The 19934-nt window shown below is 38.7% G+C and overlaps 1 protein-coding gene across 2 annotated transcripts in view; it reads left to right on the top strand.

The window, feature by feature from the left end:
• The first annotated feature begins 1639 nt into the window (after positions 1-1639).
• gpm6ab (glycoprotein M6Ab) overlaps positions 1640-19934 on the top strand; it is a 69791-nt gene continuing 51496 nt past the window's right edge. Inside the window, exons 1-2 of one of the 2 annotated variants that reach the window (XM_053502137.1) lie at positions 1640-1763; positions 1914-2050. In XM_053502137.1, the coding sequence (XP_053358112.1) occupies positions 2047-2050 (4 nt within the window). In that variant the 5' untranslated portion in view covers positions 1640-1763; positions 1914-2046. Of the gene's footprint in view, positions 1764-1866; positions 2051-19934 lie in introns of those variants that run through there. The other variant, XM_053502138.1, reaches the window with a different exon arrangement.

Here is a 19934-nt window from a genome sequence, read left to right as displayed (position 1 = left end):
CGATCTAATAGAAGCCATAATGTAGATCAAATTGAGGAAAAGGTTAATGCTGATTCAAATAGAAAGATGTCAGAACACACAGTGCATGACTTTTTTGTAGGAAAAGGGTCCTACTCTATATAAGGTCATAATGTTAAGGCTTATGGATGGATGGATGGATGGATGGATGGATGGATGAATAGATAGATAGATAGATAGATAGATAGATAGATAGATAGATAGATAGATAGATAGATAGATATAATAATCCCATAATTCTTTTAAGGAAGTTGTGTGGAGTTGGAACCTTTATGGATCTTATTTGTTTGTCAATCACATTTTATACTGTAGATGCTCAATCAGATTGAGGTCTGGGGAATTCAGAGGCTGAGATGTTCCTCAAACAGTTCCTGAACAATGTGTGCAGTATGTCAGGGTGCATTACTCAGCTAAAAAAGGACAATGCCATCAGAGAACACCGTTTTCATGAAACAGTGTAACTTGTTAGCAACAATGTTTAGAGGTTGGTGGTACGTGTTGAAGTTACAGCCATATAATTGGCAGGATATGAGGTTTCCCAGTAAAACATGTGATACACAAAGGATTACACTGCCTCCACCTGCTCGCCTTCCTTCTCTTTCCTAGGAAAAGTAATGCACACACACCTGACCATCCACATGATGTACAAGAGAACATGATTCATCAGAACAATCCACTTTCTTCCATTGCTCCATGGTCTGGTTCTGATGCTCATATTGCCAATTCAGGAGCTTTCAGTGGAGTACACAGGTTGGCATGGGTGCCCTTACTGGTCTGTGACTATGTAGGCTCATATGCAACAAACTATGATGCATTGTGTATTCTGGTTTCTTGATACCAGGAACATCCCCCAAGACGTGCAGTTTTGGAGATGCCCTGACCCAGTCCTCGAGCCATCACAGCTCGGCCATTGCAAAAAAAGTCACTGAAATCCTTACTTTTGCCCATTTTTTCTCCTTCCAACACATCAACTTTGAGAATTAATTGTTCGTTGCTCCCTAAAATAATCAATTAAATCTCATTAGCTCATTGTAACAAGATAATCAATCTACTTTTGCTTACGTACTTGTACTTTTAATGTTATGACATTAAAGTGATACTAATTATGGCGTTTATAATTGTTTAGGAAATGCTATATAATGTTAATAAATTTCTGTAAACATTTAAACATTGAAGTGTTATTTTTAAGGAACACGTATAACAAATTTCCATCTTATAACATCTGTATATACTGTATATACATATTTTTTATTATATTTTGTCTTATTTATTAAACCACTTTCATCATTTGACCACCAGATGGCGTTGTGTGCCATAGTAATTCCCCTGACTGCAGTTGTAGAGGGTAAAAGGGGTGTGTTATTCCATTTGCTGCTCAAACCTGACAGCGTTAACACTCCTTCGCTGATCAGGATGTGAGGATGGTTTTTATACATTTGTTTCCTGCTCACGTTCACTCCTGAATTGAACACCCTCCATGTGTGTGTGTGTGTGTGTGTGTGTGTGTGTGTGTGTGCGTGCATGTGCATTTATAAATAAGATCTCTTATTAAAAATCATTACAAGCTTTCTTTCTTCATATACCTAAATGCCTTCTCATATTTGCATGTGTTTCATCTTTAACAGGAATGTAAAATATGCGATTGAACGCAGGAATGCTCTAAAACATCTGTATTGAAATCCCAGACACAAAGGAAAGGTGCATTGCAGGGTGGAACATCATCCTGAGTCTAAAAACAGACCGTGGTGGGTGTTGAGTCTAAAGAGAGGCACTTGAGAGAAAGAGAGAGCTGTGTGAATAAACCTCCATTGATGGTTTCTTCTCCTCCTATTTCTTTTCCTCCTCCTCCTCCTCCTCCTCTTCCTCCTCCTTCTCCTCCTGTCTGCGCTGATTAGAGCGTCTGATCCTCTGCGGGACTGAGCGACCCACATCTCACTGCTGAAGCCTCGAACTGTGGACTAGAGGATTTCCAAACACATAACACGCTTCAACACTGAACACTGAAACACTGCCGCTGAACTCCTCAACATGGGTGAGTCCGAAACTTTCACTGTCCAGATCCACGAAATCAGTGTGACCAGGATTCTATACACAATACACTGGCGAAGTTTAATCAACACTGTCACTCTTTCTTTTGATTTAACACTCTGTGTGTTCAGTGGAGGTGTTTAACCATTCGACATTTATTCTGTGTTGATTCAACAGCTGGGTTTTTGCTATGTACTGTCTCTAGCATGTTAACACTGTAAGAATGAATGCTGTGTCTTTCACTTCGTGTAAAATAGTCTTTAAAATAGCTGTAGGTGTTGACTCAAGACATTCATTTATTGGTATTTGTTCTGTGATGGTATTTAACCAACATCGGTTTCTTTTGGTTGATTTTCTTCAGTGATTTATTAAGCAGTGATTTATTGCACTTTTGTTTGATGCCGTAAGTGTTTATAACACCTGTAGGTGTTGACTCAACATTTGATGGTATTTGTTTAGTAAAGGCGTTAAACCTACACTGCTTTGTTCCGGTTGAATTTCTTCACCACCCCAACAATACAGCTGTGTTTATAACACTGGGTATGTAGGTGTTGATTCAACACCCTGATCTAGCAGTATTTGTTTTGTGATGGTATTTGAACCAACGTTGTTTCCTTCTGGTCGATTTTATTCAGCACATGACAACTGCAGCAGTTATTTGGTGTACTTTTGTTTAATGGTGTATAGATGTTTATACTGTAAATTACACCTGTAGGTGTTGACGCAACATGTTCATTTAATGGTATTTGTTTGTTTTGAAAGTGTTTAACCAACATTGGTTGATTTTGGTAGATTTTCTTCAGCATATCAAGACTGCAGGGTGTACATGTGTTTGATGTTGCGAATGTCTATACTGTAACACCTCTAGGTATTGATTTAATATGCTGTTAAACACTGTGAAGGTATTTAACCTTTTAATATTTAAATGCTAAATTTGAACTTGCTATATTTTTTTAAAAGTAAGTTTTTGCTCCAAATGTTCAACTTTGCAAGTGTTTAGGATTGCTGTATGGGGCTGATTCAACACTACACAGCAAAATTCCCAGTGTTGATGTATCACTTCTTTCCAGTATAACACTATATGATGTTAATTTAGTGCATTTGTGTTAATTTAGTGTAGGTGTTCAATAAAAGTGTTTGACCAACATACAGTAAAGCACTTGGCATTTTTTTTCTATTTGCCCTTTTCATTATCACAGAAACAATCGTTATACAGTACAGTAGATGTTGAATCAACATTGTAGGAGGTAGAACAAAGACTGTAGGTGGCGATTAATCATGGTAGGTGTTAACAGAGCACAGTATGAGATGGAGGTGTAAATATCATGAACTCAACACTCAAAGATTAATAGCGAAGGATCAATATCAAAAACTGTAGATGTTGTAGGAGTGAATTCAACACTGCATGATGATACCAAGTATCATGGCTGTTTCCACAACCTCAACACTGTGCTGTATGTGTTAGGAAGATGGCTTTTGTGGTAGACTGAAGATTAGATTATTTGATCAGCTTTATCTTAGCGGTGTGCTATGTCTGCCTTGAAGGAGTTTTTAAACATCATGAGTGTTAAGCAGCTTTCCCACCGTCCTTAAATTGTTGCCTAAGCCAATACGCTCTTGTTAGGTTCTTCCTAGGATTTCTTAATAACCTTGAGAGCGTTTTGGCTTCCGCAAGAGACACAGCCTTCGTAACAGTACAAAATGTATTCATAGTTGGGTTAATCAAGCCTCTAGTTCCTCAGTTTTTTCTCTTTATATGCATCTATTCCCTGATTATGTATTGCACCACAGTATGTACTGTAGGGAGCCAGAACCAACAATGTAGTGTATGTGATTGGGAAAGAGATTTGATGATCGACCCTGGATTACTTGCTAGCTGCTATGAAATACATACTGTATGTGACATGATGTGGTGCACTGTCTGGATTTAAAAATAATACAAAACAGGGTGATCCAGGTCATTATCAAGAGGTGAAAATGAAATAAAGGTGAAGATGAAAAACTCTAAAAATGGGTTGCCAAGTTTACCTAAAATCACATAAATAGGTCTTGATGAATTTTAGGGGGTTTTGAGAGAATTTCTTGAGAACTCAGTACTTGGCATGAGTTTGCTACGGTTCAAAAGAGAGTTTGTACATGATTCCAGAGTGCATGATTGTCTACATTCCACAGGAAAAGCATAGCCAATTTGAGGCAAGAAACCAAGAACCATATTTTTTACTGTTGTACTAGAAAACTCTGCACGCTCAAGCAAAACATCTGTCGAAAATAAGCTTTACTTTAAAATGGTGATGTCGGTAAGACTTAAGTTGACCTCAGTAGTCTTTTAATCCTCAATCGTTTGAAGCTACATCTACCTCTAGGCATTTGGCAGACACCGTAATCCAGAGCGACTTACATTTTTATCTCATTATACTGTGCACCTTGTTTTTTTCCCCGATTTTCTCCCCAATTTAGTCATGGCCAATTCCTTCCCGTCACTAGGGGGCTCCCACATTTAGGCTACTACTAACATTCAGCCGGGAGGGCCGAAGACTATCACATGTTTCCTCCGAACCGCGTGACGCCAGCCGAACGCATCTTTTCGAACTGCTTGCTCACGCACCATTAGGGTCCACTAGGACCTTTTACAGTACCTCTCATCCCTCCCCTCTGAGAGAGCTCGGCCAATCAGTTCTCTCTAAGCCTCCGGCTGTGAGAGGTAACAGCATCACCCGGGGATTGAACCATATCATCTCCGGATGATAGGGCGAGCACTTTACTGTATCACTGCGCCTGTGGTTGTGGGGTTTGAACCTGGTATCTTCTGAACCATAGTCCAATGCCATGTCCATAGCTACCCCTGCCCTAAACTAAATCAAATACCATGCCTGTTGACTTAGGTGTTATAACTATTATTTTTGCACTCTGGGTATTAATTTGAATTGATCAACGCTAATTCACCAGATATGCTCAGTTAACACTAACAAGATTCATATAAGCTAGTTAGCTTCTACCGAACACTGGGGATTTTGCTGTGTGCTGGTTTTGTTACTGCAACACTGTATTTAAAGATAATTTACTTAGTTTAAGTGCTCTCTAGCTTTGAATTCAACACCTCAGATAAACTGTCTTGTCTGAACTTTGTAGTCATTAATTTAATTTCTCACATACAGTAAGTATCGACTCCTCCCTTCTTTTGACTGACTATGCAGATGACCAACCACAGACCTTTTACAGTATGGAGTGTACAGTGTTTGTGTTTCTTTTAGCTAACTGCTTTACAAAACTCATAACTTGATAAGTCAGGATTTTAATGTCTTACTCTATTCAAAAAGTCAGTGCTGTCAGCCAATCAGATTGCAGCTTATGACATCCTGAAGCTCATGGCCAGAAACGTAAGCATACGGGCGATATCTAATGATCCAATATTTTTGTTGCAGTATGGTTTTTGCATCCACTGTAATGGTTTTCAGATCTATCCAGTGTGAATGAGGCAGAACTTGGTAGGAGGTTGGTGGGCTGTTGTTATGTGACCTTAAAAATTGCAAAATGGCCAAATTTTAATGATGATGTTTCACTATTAGAGATGTGTGTGTGTGGATGGGGTTTGCCCGTCCCACTGTGCTTAATGGGTTTCCTTTAGATACTGCCAGTTTCCTCACACAGTCCAAAGACATGCAGATTAGGCTAATTGCCATTTCCAAAATTGCGGAAATTATGTATGCGTATGCCCTGCAATAGATTGGCACCCTGTTTAAGGTGTATGCCTCATGCCCAGAGTCCCCAACGCGTCCAGGCCTCCCACGATCCTGTACTGGATAAGTATTATAGAGAATAAGAGAGTAAATGAGTGAGTATGTTTAAACTAAAACACGGACTATTCAATGTCATTTCAATTATTTTCTTTGAAACTGCACAAGGTTACAGGACTCCAGGTTACTGCTCAGAGATGTTTTATACAAATAAAAAACAACTAAAAATTAAAATTCAACTGGGAAGGTGAAGACTATTATGTGTGATAATAGAATATACAGAAAAGCATCTATTCCATTCATTCTAAGCTAAACACTGGCCGATCGTTTGGTGGATCTGTACCGCATGCCTTCGTCAAACGTATTGAATACGGAAAGGTGGTCGAACCACCACCCTGACGTTCTGAGTTTGATTCAGCTTGGACCTGGTGTATGATTTAGCAGCTTGTGATAAAGGAGAAAATGTTAGTGTTGAGGACTCTTTCTTGAATCATCTGAAATCTGTTTATTGGTTTATGTTACATAACTGTGCTTTAGAAACAGTCTGGGATTGCAGATGTGTGGGAAGAGACGGACTTAAACTCTCAGCGGGAATTCGATGATAAGAGTGTGTTTACATCAATTTATGTGCATCAGGATACTTGATACTTATAAAGAGATCTCTCACACAGAAACACACACAAACCTTGAGCTCTGAACATGCACGTTAAAATGATGTATATAAAATTATATGAAAATGTGTGAAAAATCATATAGCTTTTGAATGCATGCTGAAGGCACCGTTACTCTTTTAAACAACTTTTAAGTCTAAAAAAAAAATATATTGTAAACTCATTTTGCTCAGCTTCCGCTAATGCAAAAAATTTTTGAATGACTCACGCCTGTATGCGCAACTTAGCTGGCGTTCGAATTGGTTTGGTTTGTGCATATGCAGAAAATGATTAGTATGCCGATGCAAAAAAAATAAATAAATAAAATTTATTCTTAAGGTGAAAATTCATAAGGGAGGGCATTTGTATGCCGAGGTACCACTGTATATGGTACATAACCCAAATAAAAGTTTTATGTATATGGTACATAAAAAAAAAAAATTAAGAAATAGCTAATGAATAAAACAATGCATGACATGCTGTTATGGGAAAATAATCATCGATGGAGTGGTGTTAGACTCACAGTACCACACTAAGGTTAATTATTTTTCTATAACAGAATATGCCAAAGTGTTTAATCTCCCTTATACTGCAGCAGTTTCTTTATGCTAGCAATGATTTATTTATTACAGCATGACTTCAAAGCTTTGAACTGTTTACTGATGGAAATCAAGTCATTACCTCACCAACCTCTCTCTTTCTCTTTTTTCTCTCTTTCTCTGTTGAAGTTATTAAAAAAACAAAAAACAAAGAGAGTACAAATCCTCAGCCCCGAAGACACAGTTAGAGTTTTATCTTGTGACTGTTACAGACAAAGTATTGCACTGGAGGCTGTTACTATAGAAACGACAACATATTCACAGTGTGTTAATATAAACCTCTGATTTGAAGTATTATAGAAAACAAATCGACACTGCGTTCATCTTATCGGCTCTAATTCAAAGCAGAGGTCCTCCGACAGAACCCCGAGTCGTAGTGTGTTGCAGTGATGTGAGACGGGTTCGGGGTGTTGAAATGACAGACAGGTCCTCTTTGAGCAGAACATAGGAGCTCTCTGTGGCTTTTGATTGCATGTGATATGGCTCTCAGCTGCGTCTTTCGCTCTTTGTGTGTCTCTTTCTCTTCATGACCGAGGCTCTGTAATATATGCACAAAGTCACATGAAGGATAAATAGGCGCATTATTTGGAACTTTTTGTGCCTCCTCCAAACATTCTGCTCTGCTGTGTGGGGTCTTTGACGGGCCTAACAAGCGTCCTCGTGTTTGTGTTTCCCCCCTCCGTCTGGATTCTCTCTCTCTCTCTCTCTCTCTCTCTCTCTTTTTCTTTTTTCTGCAGAATAGAAACTAATGTCAAGAATTTGAACTGGTGTTTAAGGGTATATTGGCCTCGAGCTTAAGACAGACTCAGAGACAGAGGGAGATTGTCTTGGTGTTATAGTTTCGGGACTAAATGTTCAGTTTTTCAGTTCAGTTTTTAATCTGATACTGTTTACTGATTATTGAGGAGGTGTTGATTAATTTTCTAAAACAGCAGCTCTGACAGAAATGCATCCACAAATCGCAGGTTCATGCCAATGTTATGATATGTTATGGTTTCTATAGTAACAGTCCCTCAAAGAAAAACATACCGTATATGGAAAATGCTGCATGCACTTTCCGTATATACAGATCAGCCATGACCTTATGACCAATTGCCTAATACTGAGTCCCACCCCTTCTGCAACCAAATCAGTGACATTCCGTGTGCTCTGTCACCTTCCTATCAGAACCAGCATTAACTTTTTCAGCAATAAGCTAGAGTAGGCCTTCTAATGGATTTGCCTGATGACATACTGTATGCATCAGTGAGCCTTGGTCGTACATTACCCTTTTGCTGGTTCACCAGTTTTCCTTCTTTGGACCACTTTTGGTATGTCTTCACCATTGCAGAATAGAAACATCCCACTAGTACTGAAGTTTTTTCGAGTTGCTCTGACCCAGTCATCTTGCCATTACAATTTGGCCCTTGTAAAAGTCGATAAAATCCTTATACAGTACTTGCCTATTTTTTTCTGCTTCCAACACATCAACTTCATCAGTGTTCACTTGCTGCGTAATCCAGTATCCCACCCACTTCTAAAAGCCATTGCAATGAGATTTTGTAATTGTTGTTTGTAATTACTGTTACAAAAGCCACATTGTGATGTCTAGACGCTGAGATCAGAACAACTCCAAAACTGCAGCTCTTGTGGGATGTTGGACCTATCAAAAGTGGTCCAAGGAAGGAAAACCGGTAACAAATGTAACTAATATATAAAATATACTGTATTTAGCTTAAATTACTGAATTTGTCTCCTAGCCTTACTTTCTCATACAGCCCTGTCAGCTATTCATTTTACTCACTCTCATTCATCGTCTATACCACTGTATCATGCGGGCACCTAGAGCCTACGCCAAGACACTTAGGGCACAAGGCGTGGTACAACCTGAAAAGGGTGCCAATACATCACAGGGCACAAACACACACACACACACACACACACACACACACACACACACACACACACACACACACACACTCTAATTCACACACTATGGGCAATTTGGAAAAGCCAATTAACTTAATCTCTTTGGCATTAGACTACGGTTCGGAAGGTCCCAGGTTCAAACCCCACAACCACCAAGTTGCCTCTGTTGGGCCCTTGAGCAAGGCCCTTAACCCTCAACTGCTTAGGTGTGTAATGAGATAAAAAATGTAAGTCGCTCTGGATAAGAGCGTCTGCCTAATGCCTAAATGTAACATGCAAACTCCACACGCAAAGACCCGCGACGGGAATCGCCACCAGTTTTAAACTTCCTTTCAGAGTAAAACACATAGTGTTATATTCTGTGGATAAGCTAGTGTATAAAGCTGCATCTGGTCATTGAAATCATGAGAAGACTAATGTTAAGCATTAGTATTAGCATTAGTCGAGCATTAGGATTGGCACTCCCAGCATTGTTGTGCTCTCGATTGTGTTTCCACTTGCTGAATTGAGTTCTTTGTTGCTGCTGTTGTTACTACTTTACCTTTCTCCCTGTTGGCTGATCGGCAATTTTTGACTTTGACATTTTTGAGATTGTTCGCCTCGTTGTTTCTATAAACACCAACCTACACCGGCATCCGTCTTTGCGAATGCATGACAGTTGGCACTTTTAAATCCAAAAGTTCTGGCACTGTGAGAATTTTTTGATTACGTGATCGCTGCTGTGAATAATGTTTGTGTTAAACCTACCGGCAAACGGAAGGGACATGATGGCGCCAATGAAAGAAGATTAGATAACATTAGATTTAACTTTACTGACATTGAGCAGAGTACAAGTGCGAAGCCAATAAAATAAAGTTTGCATCTATTAAAAAGTGCAAATGTGTCTGTTTCCACTAGGGATTGTCTAAAGTTCTGACTTGCTCGTGTTAATTAATGTAATGATACGGTACAGGGCCGAGGCCTTATAGAGCGACCATGCATGCGAACTACTATGCATGCCAATAAACAGAAAAAATAATCTTATTTCTACAAGCTTATGCCATCTGAAAAGGTGTTCTACACTGCAGGATGTGTTTCCTCTTCCAACCATAAATATCTAAATTCCTTTCCCTTTTAAAAAGTGATTTCCTAACACATGACAGTGCCTTCAATCTTTTTCTGAGTCAGATCACTCTGACTGGTGACGTACAGAGTCATATTTGTTAATAACAAGATAGATCTCCTTAAAAAGGACCTTCAATGTATAATCTGACATATACATCATCTTCTAGAATTTAGATGTTATATGGATCTCAATCGATCTTCCAGTCTAGAACTGTCTTAGGTGGAATTTGTATTGTATAAAATTTCGGATCATCCTTGCTTTATGACGATCATAAACTAATACAAGACCAGCACTCAAGTTAGCACTAAATTGTCTTTATTACATTGTTGTTGTTCTTTTCGAAAAAGTCTAGAGAAATCCAGAGGAAACAGCATCTGCCTGGATGCCTCATCTTCACGCTCCTCTTTTCTTTTGTGAAATGACGTGGGTAAAATTTCAAAAACAGACCATCTAACCTCGAGCCAAGGCCACCTGGCAGCTCGCAGGCTTTCCTCCCTTTATTATCTCACGATATGTGCAGTGTAAGGTTTCTAAAAAGAACAATAAACAGCTAGCAGAAGTGGTGCCCCTTCAAACACACCCTCTCGTGCTTTTTCCCCCTTCCTGTGGCTGAATGAACCTTCGCTCCATTGTTTTTGTTTTGCTCACTCTATCGCGCCTGTAAGTCTCAGCCTGTGGGCAAGTCTCTGATGACCTGACAGACAGACCGCGCCTCCAAATTCAAATGCACCCACTCTTTAACTGTGGAACGTTTGGTCATGTGCAGTAAAAAAAAAAAAAAAAACTGGAGAGAAGAAGAGTATGTGTTCTCCAATCCCGGGATCAGATTCCCTCAGAGATGGAGTAGGAGGGTGGACAAAGTCTTGAGTAATCTTGAGTGTGTGATAATCCTGTTCTTCACCACAGAGCACTTCTGTGTACTGTGTAATTATTTGTACCGTCCTACTGATTAGTTCTGTAGCTGTGTTTGTACACTCTCATATGGTGTATTGTCTGTCTTTACACAAGAAGAAACCATGTCTGCCCCAAAAACAACAACCCAAAAAACCACCTCGAGATTTAAGTGGGTTGAGTTTAAAGCACTACAGGTTCAATAGGTTTGCTGCCGGGGTGATTCCAGAGTCTGTTGGGGTGCTAGGCAAATATTTGCCTTCCCACCAGCATTCATCGCCTTTATCTTGTAAAAATAGTTCACCAGTCTAAGGCGGCTGCGTACTGGCCTGGAGCCATAAGCACTTAACTGCCTTGCCTGTTGAGGAGCAGCACCACTGGTTGACTGTAGTCTGTAATAACCTTGAAGTCTGTGTTTATAACCTTTGCAAACTGTTGTAATCCCAGTTTCTAAACCGGGCGGCATTGTCGCCTTGCACATCCAGGGTGCATGCAGTTTGCATGTTCTTCCTGTGGAGCTTGGTGGGTTTTCTCCTAGTCTTCTGGTTTAGTCCCACCATCAAAGTATGCAGATTAGGTTTTCCAAATTGCCTGTGATGGATTGGCACCCTATCCAGTGTGTACCCTACCTTGTGTCCTAAATCTTCTGGGATAGGCTCCAGGCCCCCTGTGACCTTGTCTACAGGATAAAGCGATATAGATATAGAATGAATAAATGAGTGAGTTTCTAAACCTAGTAATCTCTTTACCATTTGTTAAGTTTTATTTCACATAAACACAAATCCAAGGTAACCAGCATGCGCTACGACAGGTCACGTAAGAATGGAAGAATAAAAGTTACCACTGCTCACTGGGTAAAAGGGAACATAAACACATACAGAACATCTGTCTCTTTTATTGTTTTATATTGCTATGCTATGAAGATGCAGTTTTGATGCAGCCAACCTTATGTGATATGCAACGATATAGACACTAACCTGAACACAGAGTCTACCCCAGGATCCTTGAGTTGAGGGGGTGGCAATGATGAATATCATACCACCTCTACTCCCACACATAACTTCAACGTCTGATCTGAACATTAACCAAATTCCCAGATCCGGATCACCACGACCCTCGCACTGTGCCATGACCACACGACACAATTTTCACAAAATGTTGTAAGTTTCCTTTTTGAATGCATTTGCCTAAATATTATAATTGATTAGGTAAAATGAAAAATTTGGTGTATCTAGTCCAAGCTTGAGCTTGAGTGGGAGCTTCATCCAATGTTTGAAACCGTCTTCTGTCTTTTTAACAGGGGAATATAATTAAGGTTTCTGACAGCCTGGGACATTACTGAGATCTAATTTATTTAATGTTGCCAGTGTGGAGTGGGAGGTGGGAGTCTTGTGCTTCTGGCATCCTCAGAGAGCTGCAATATTGTTGATTTGTTCCAGTTCATTGTTTAATTTAAAGTCCTGGAGAATATATCTTGAAGCTTTCCTGTAAAGAATTGAAGAGGTCCTGTAGATACAATAAAAGTTCATCTGCACAAAGACTAATTTTATCTGGTGAATTTATATCCTGTATTCTATTTTAGTGTAGTTATAAACGGTACTTTATAATTGAATAAAGAATAGAAAGAGAGAGAGAGAGAGAGAGAGAGTGCAGGCATCCTTTCCTGGTTTATTTGTGAAAGGTGAAACTTTGTAAAGTGACTACATTTAGGATACAAATGTACTATTTCAAAAACCTGGTCTAGCTGTTACAGCTACTGTATGCCCTTTGGTGGGATTAGGGAATATTCAACCGCCTTGACTGCCTTAAAGAATGACATTACAGTGAAAAAAATATTATTATTATTATTATTATTATTATTATTATTATTATTATTATTATCTCTCAGTGTATTCGGAATAGAGATCATGTTTAACAGATTTCTGCCTTGTTTGCACATTCAACCTCCCAAAAGCTGGATCCTGAAGAAATAGTTTGGAAAAATCGGTTCAGCACAGATTTCTGCTCACCACAAATGTACTGCAGAAACTGCAGCATCTGTTTGAGATTGACTTTCAGTTCCTGAAATTCAACTAAATTAACATAATGTGTTTTGGAATTGCATAGATGACATTTTTGGGGCAAAGTGAGATATACATTTATGGCTCTATGAAGAATAATGTTGATTCTCAGTCAGGGAGACTGCAGGACAAACTCATACAGAAACTGACAGAGCCGTAGTTGAAATGAGGGTTGAGGATTACCGAGTGGTGCAGATCTCTAATAGCTTGAACCCCAACTATGTTATGAAATCCCTGGAGAACGATGTTGGAAACGCAAGTGGAACTAGTAGCCAATCTTTTTCTTCTTTCGGGCTGCTCCGGGAAGGGGTCGCCACAGCAGACTATTTGTCTCCGTCTAACAGAACTGGTAGCCAATGATCTTTATTAAATAATGTATAGGAATATGACAGTTAATTTCTCTTACAAAGCTGTCAACTCACTTCACACTGCTCTTACGGAAACACATATTTGCTTACATGCAAGAACACATATAGTTTGGAGGAGCATAAACTGACATTCTAGAGTGCCTAAAAGGGGTAAACAAGACAAAGACCTAATGAGCATCAATAAGACTAAACGATACAAAATAAGATAAGGCTTGACAGTATAAAGTTTGACAAGATAACGTAAAAACTTAAGACAGAACAGGTCAACAATTAAAAAAGACAATTTAACAACATAATACTTAGCAAGACAATACAAGATGGGAAGCAACAAGACAAAATACAAAAACACATGATAAGTCTTAATAATATAATGCAATACATGACACAGGTCAGCAAAATACAGACTCAGCTAGTCAAGGTTTAAGATGGCAAGACTCGACATAAGAAAGACAAGAGAAGAGAAGTTAGGTCTTCTTATGGCTGGGCAATTTAATACTTGACAGCTCAAGTCTTAAGACTTAACACAAAACAATTCAACACAACTAGTCACAGCAAGACAAGTCTCAACACCACAAGACTAGCCTTAACACAAGACTTGAATAGAGTTGTTCCTATTACTTTTACGCACTTAACACAATCCATGTCAATACAGAAACTGGCATTGGACCTGACTTTCTCACTTCATTTTGAAAGTGTTGAGGCAACATGATGGCTGCACATCACCATTTTGGTTATATGGGTGGTCGGATCATTATCCTCCACCCTTAGAACTCCAGTGGGTGTGCCCTGGTAACCTTATAGCAAGTTGAATGCTCCTTCCAAGTCAATATTATGTTTAAGTATCTTTGGACCAAAGTAATGGAAGACAATAGTGTAAGAAGTGTTATGCTCATTACACTTGCCTACAGTGGTAAAACACAAGCTTAATTTGTAGACAAAGGTTTATGGTTACTTCTTAATCCATATGCAGTCATAGAGCCAGTGATGGTCTCAATCAAAAAAGGAGAAATTGCAATAGGTTCCTGCATAGGGTTCCAATGGCTTTCCTTAGTCTCTGTGATAGTTTAAGGGGCTCACTGATGCTTGGAGTAGAGCCACTGCTCCCAAACTGAGCAAAGTCAGTTAAGCGGGCTCACTCAACATGCACTACAGTTAGCTTCCACTAGAGTCATATCAGGCATGTATTTGCATTTGCATTTGGGCATTTGGCAGACGCTCTTATCCAGAGCGACTTACATTTTTATCTCATTACACATCTGAGCAGTTAAGGGGTTAAGGGCCTTGCTCAAGGGCCCAACAGTGGCAACTTGGTGGTTGTGGGGTTTGAACCTGGGATCTTCCGAACCGTAGTCCAATGCCTTAACCACTGAGCTACCCCTGGCCCCTGGCATGTACCACAATACAGTGACACTGGCACAGACCCAGTATGCTCTTGAGAGATTCATAGCAATATAATACATGAGAAGACTCAACAACACAGGCTTTGACACAACACATCCTGTACATGACAATACTTGGCGTGAGAATGTTACATTTACCCAATATGGCTGATTCTTCTTCTCCATAGCTACTGTACTGTTGCAATTGAGCAGTTGTGGGTCAAGGGTGTTGCTTAAGGATCTAAAAGCAGCAGCAGCTTGGTGAGGCCTGAACTCATAACCCATAACCAGCTGCTACCCAGCCCATATGACCAGCTCAAGTCACCCTACTACCCCTTGGGGATCCCCTAAGAGTAACTTTAATATCTGAGTAATTTAGGTGCATAGAAGTACAAGTAATAGATTATGTTCTGAAAGCCTTTTTTGTAGCCAAGGAATAGCTTTGGTGGTCTCTGCCTTTGACTGCCAACCATTCAACAATGCAACGGACCCTCACTTATCCTCCAGCAGGTGATTGACCCACAGAAAGACCTGGGAGGGGGGCGGGGGGTATGTTGGTCCAGTCCCAACCAACAGGCACTGGCGAGCTCCCCCAGGTGTGGCCCTAGTTTCCCTATTTCAATTGATGTTAGAAGGCCCACTTTAATTTTTCATAGGGGTCTATGAGTCGCTCTTGGTCAATAAACAATAAATAATAAAGTTTTAAACAATAAATATTCAAGACCACATAAGGCAATGGATTCTGTAAACATGGATTATCTCACTGATACTCACAGCCCTTGCCTCTCTCCAGACCTGGGTTTTTGAACATTTAGTGTTATTTAAAGCTTTTTGCTTGAGCATGGAGAATCTCTTACCAGCGTGAAGCCTTGAAAAGGTCTCCCTCACACATATTGTTACTTTTTCCCCTGAAACCATCTAACCTTTATTCTTATAGCTTTGTATCAGCACAGGCTGATGGCATTCAGGACAATAGCTGGGCATGTGACCTCTTTCACTGACCTGTACAGTAAATTACGCTGATTTACAGTCTTGATTCAAGGAGGCTGGGAAAGGGATTTTTAAAGGCTTGCTGATTTACAGTGTGCACCTCTTATTTAGGGGGTTGCTGGGTATGATGACCTGGTCATGCATCTCACACTAAATCCAGATTAAAGCACCATAAAAAGTATTATCTCTTATCATATGAAATTAATCCAGATTTGACTCTTTTGAATCATTTTTGTACTTTTTGTAAGGTTACAGTGCATACACTTTAGTATTCTTGCAGTATTCCAAATGCTTAAGTAACAAGATCCCTTTGGGAGGACATAACTAAGGCAGATGTGAGTGTTGGATTCCTGACTTTTGCCTTGTAAATGTCACATTGTGTACTGTATTTTTACTTTTATGCTACATTTGTTCATACGACTTGTTGCCTTCATCATTGAGCTTATGCATGTGAACAGATCTGTCCTTCGATTAACTCGGCTCTGTGGAGGTGTGTGTTACCATGGTGACCATCCAAGAGTGATAACATAAAGCTGTTTTTTCCACTCTGACACTAGGCCAAGTCCGGCAAATTGAAGAATTCTTGGAAGTGTGTACGTGTGTGTGTGTGTGTGTGTGTGTGTGTGTTTAAGGAATTTTAATAATCAATCTTGAATCTGAAAATAACCAACTAAAACACACTACATCAGACAACCCTCTGACTGTGCAAAAGGTCTATAAATAAACCAGTGTGCATATGCTCTACTTTCTTGATTTGTTCCCTGATTTTCTTTCCTAGCATAATGCTAATGTACAGTATGTAGCATTTAAATGCTAAAAAGGTAGCAGCATGCTGGAGTATGCAAAGTTTAAAGGCTAGCCGGTAGCTAAAAACATTAAAGTATAAAAGCTAGCATAATGCTAGAGTATAAAATGTTTAAATGCTAACATGTAGCTAAAAACAAACAAAACACAAAACTCATAATATAGCTGGGATATACAACATTTAAATACTGACACAGTGCTTAGAACCTAGAGTACAAAAGCTAGCATCATGCTGGAGTATACAAAGTTTAAATGGTAGCATAATGCTTAAAACCTAGAGTACAAAGGTTAACATAATGAAGCATACAAAGTTTAAAGGCAAGCCTGTAGCTAAAACAAACAAAACACAAAAGCAATCTTAAAGCTGGAATATACAAAGTTTAATGCCTAGTCTGTAGCTAAGAACATCAACGTACAAAAGTACATAATGCCGGAGTATACATGGTTTAAAGGCTAGCATGTAGCTAAAAACAAACAAAACACAAAAGCAATAATGCAGCTAAAGTTTAAAGGCAAAAACATTGTTAAAAACATCAAAGTAAGAATGTTGTATGCAACAGTAGCATATGTATGCATATGATTAAATGCTAGCGTAACATGTTGTAACTTTATCAGTAGTGTTTTCTTGCTGAAAGTGCTTCTGTTACTGATGTTAAATGTGGGTTTTGGCTGGCAGCTGCTCTACGCTCAGTACTGCGGACCTTACCGACCTACTCTCGCCCATGCTGCGACCGATATTAATGTAATTATTAATTAACGATTGTATAACAACTGTGATGCAAAGTGATACATATAGTTAATATATTGTCCCAGTGCTGTTACTGCCTATTATAACCAGTCATGGATCGGAACTAATTATTGCACAACAGCTTGTATAGAGTTGGAATAAATAAAGCTCATAGCATGTGAGGAAAGATATTACAAAAAATGCAGATAACTGGAAATAAATAAAAGAAAAAAACGAAGAGAGGAAATTAGACAGAGACGGACATAGTTACAGAACTGTACCTAACACACTTATGCTAAGCAAGCCATAGTCTTGCCTTGCATCCTTAAGTAGCTGAAGCTGTGTAGAAATGAAATATTTAAACTGTGATAGACAACACAACTGTTTAAGCCATGGTAATCATCCTCCATTGCTCTCAGTTACACACAAATCTAATTCAGAAAGACACTGGGAGACTGCTGGCTTTATTGATGTAATAAAATACACTTTATCACTACAGGATTGAGTGTATTTATAATGAAGGTTTATAGAGAAAGATGTCTCTTCATATATTTGTAGTAGTAGTGTTATGTAATATTGTGGATTGGTCAACATAGCAGGAGTGCTGCTGACTGGGTATGTTTTCCGGCTGATGCTGGTGTGTTTCAGCGGGTGTTTCTGGCGGATGTGACCCAACTCAAGCCCTTTGACAGCGTGCACAGGAAGTGGGCTGGCTGACTTTTACCATTGCCTGTGGCAACTGAATAAAGGCCATCCAGAATTCGGACTGCATTCAGTAACATGACGGGTGTCTGCTTTCGCTTTTGAGTTTCCACAAAGAGAACACTGTGATGGCCTTTTTGAGAAAAATAACAACATTGTTTTCTCTATTTATTAGCCCAAGGTGACGAATTTCACATGTCTCGAGAGGATGCTTGCGTTAATCCGTTTTTACGCCAACTGGAACATTAGACAACAAAGCACCAAGAAGTTACTGATTTACATCAAAGCAAAGTGGGCGGAGACCCAGACCTTAAAATAGTTGTAGTTGCATAACAGCGCATTGAACACATTGTTCCACAACTGCAAGTAATCAAGCATTTTCTATTGATCCATTTATACAGTACAGTTTTGGAAACCTTTGAAGAAGACCATATGAGATCCCAGGTCTGAATTCTGTGCATTATTGTGGGTTTTCCTTGTGAGTGGGTCAACAATCCACATTATCTGGTAGAAAACTGACCCACATGAATCAAAAAATGTTATGAGAATTTAATTTTTCTCTACATTAGCATGTTTTGCTCATATTGTGTTTATAACATTTTAAAAGTTTAGCTTTATGCCAGTTAGCCCAATCTACATGTCTTTGTACTGTCTTTATACAAAATTCACACACAGAGACCTGAAGACGGGACTCGGGCCCTCAACCCTGAAGGTGTGAGGCGACGGTACTAACCATCAGGTCACTATCACTTTGGTTTTGCTGCTAAGTTTGTTTAAATACAATTAAAATGTCTCAAATGTTCACCCTTCATGTTCGTCATAAACATCATCCAATATCTCAAATAATGTAGCAGTAATTTAATTATAAAACAAACAAACAAACCTGGACAGGGTGCCAAACAAATAAGAACAAAATAAGAACACAATGTAACAAAAAACAAACAAAACAAACATATAACATTTTTTGCTTCATGGTTTTATATGTTAAAACAGCAACCATAAAATAATTACTTTAAAATGTAATTGATAATATTTCTATTAATTATCAAAGAAAGAACTTCTAAGAGTTTTTAAACCAATAAATATGTATTTATAAACTTTTCCCTGTTAAATAATAATAATAATAATAATAATAATAATAATAATAATAATAATAAAAGAGTTAAATCAACCTGAATCAAAATTCTGAATCTGTTTGTGTGTGTGTGAGTGTGTTTTGTTTTTCTGGTTTTTTTTTGTTTGTTTGTTTGTTTTTTGTTTTTTTAGTTAATTTGAGGTAAAACCCCCAAAACAGTTCCAGTATATTTACTGTCTTAGATAGACATCTGGTCATGTGACTTACTGTTTTCAACCAAAGCTTCTAGCATTAAATCACTTTTATTATTTGCCTTTCTTTTACTGCTTTATTAGTTTTACATTATTTTGTATTATTTTTAAACTAATTCTTATATATAGTTTTTTGAAATTTATCATATATGTTAGTATATTTCTGTCCTATTATTTTATGATTTCACAAATCTTACAAAATTATTCAAAATAGAATAAAATAGGGCCTCATGCCCTAAGTCACCTGGGAGAGGCTCCAGGTCGCCCGCAACTCTGTACAAAGGATAAAGCAGGATAGATGATAAGTGAGCGTGAGTGCGTTATAATATACTGTAACATAATAAAGCAATATCACATCTGATGTCGTGCTGCCGTATTGAATTATATAACAGTTCAATTTATTGTCATCATATTATGATTTGTTTCTCTCTTTAACCAGTTATTTTGCTCCACCAACACATATCGTTCCATGACTGGAGGAACTACCTAATTGTTACAGGGGTTAGAGAGGGATTTATGATTCAGCCTTGTGTTTAAAGCTAGTTAGTTTTGTAACTTGGGTTAGTTGTGAACAGAACACAGGACAGTTTAGTGGTGGTTTGGAACAACTGAGAAGAGAGTACTAAGGAGACATTTTGTTGTTTA

This window comes from Clarias gariepinus, chromosome 8 (genome assembly GCF_024256425.1).
Source record: "Clarias gariepinus isolate MV-2021 ecotype Netherlands chromosome 8, CGAR_prim_01v2, whole genome shotgun sequence".
In the NCBI taxonomy this organism is placed as follows: Eukaryota; Metazoa; Chordata; class Actinopteri; order Siluriformes; family Clariidae; genus Clarias; species Clarias gariepinus.
Note: the sequence above shows the minus strand (reverse complement) of the source record. Positions and strands in the feature narration are given on the sequence as shown.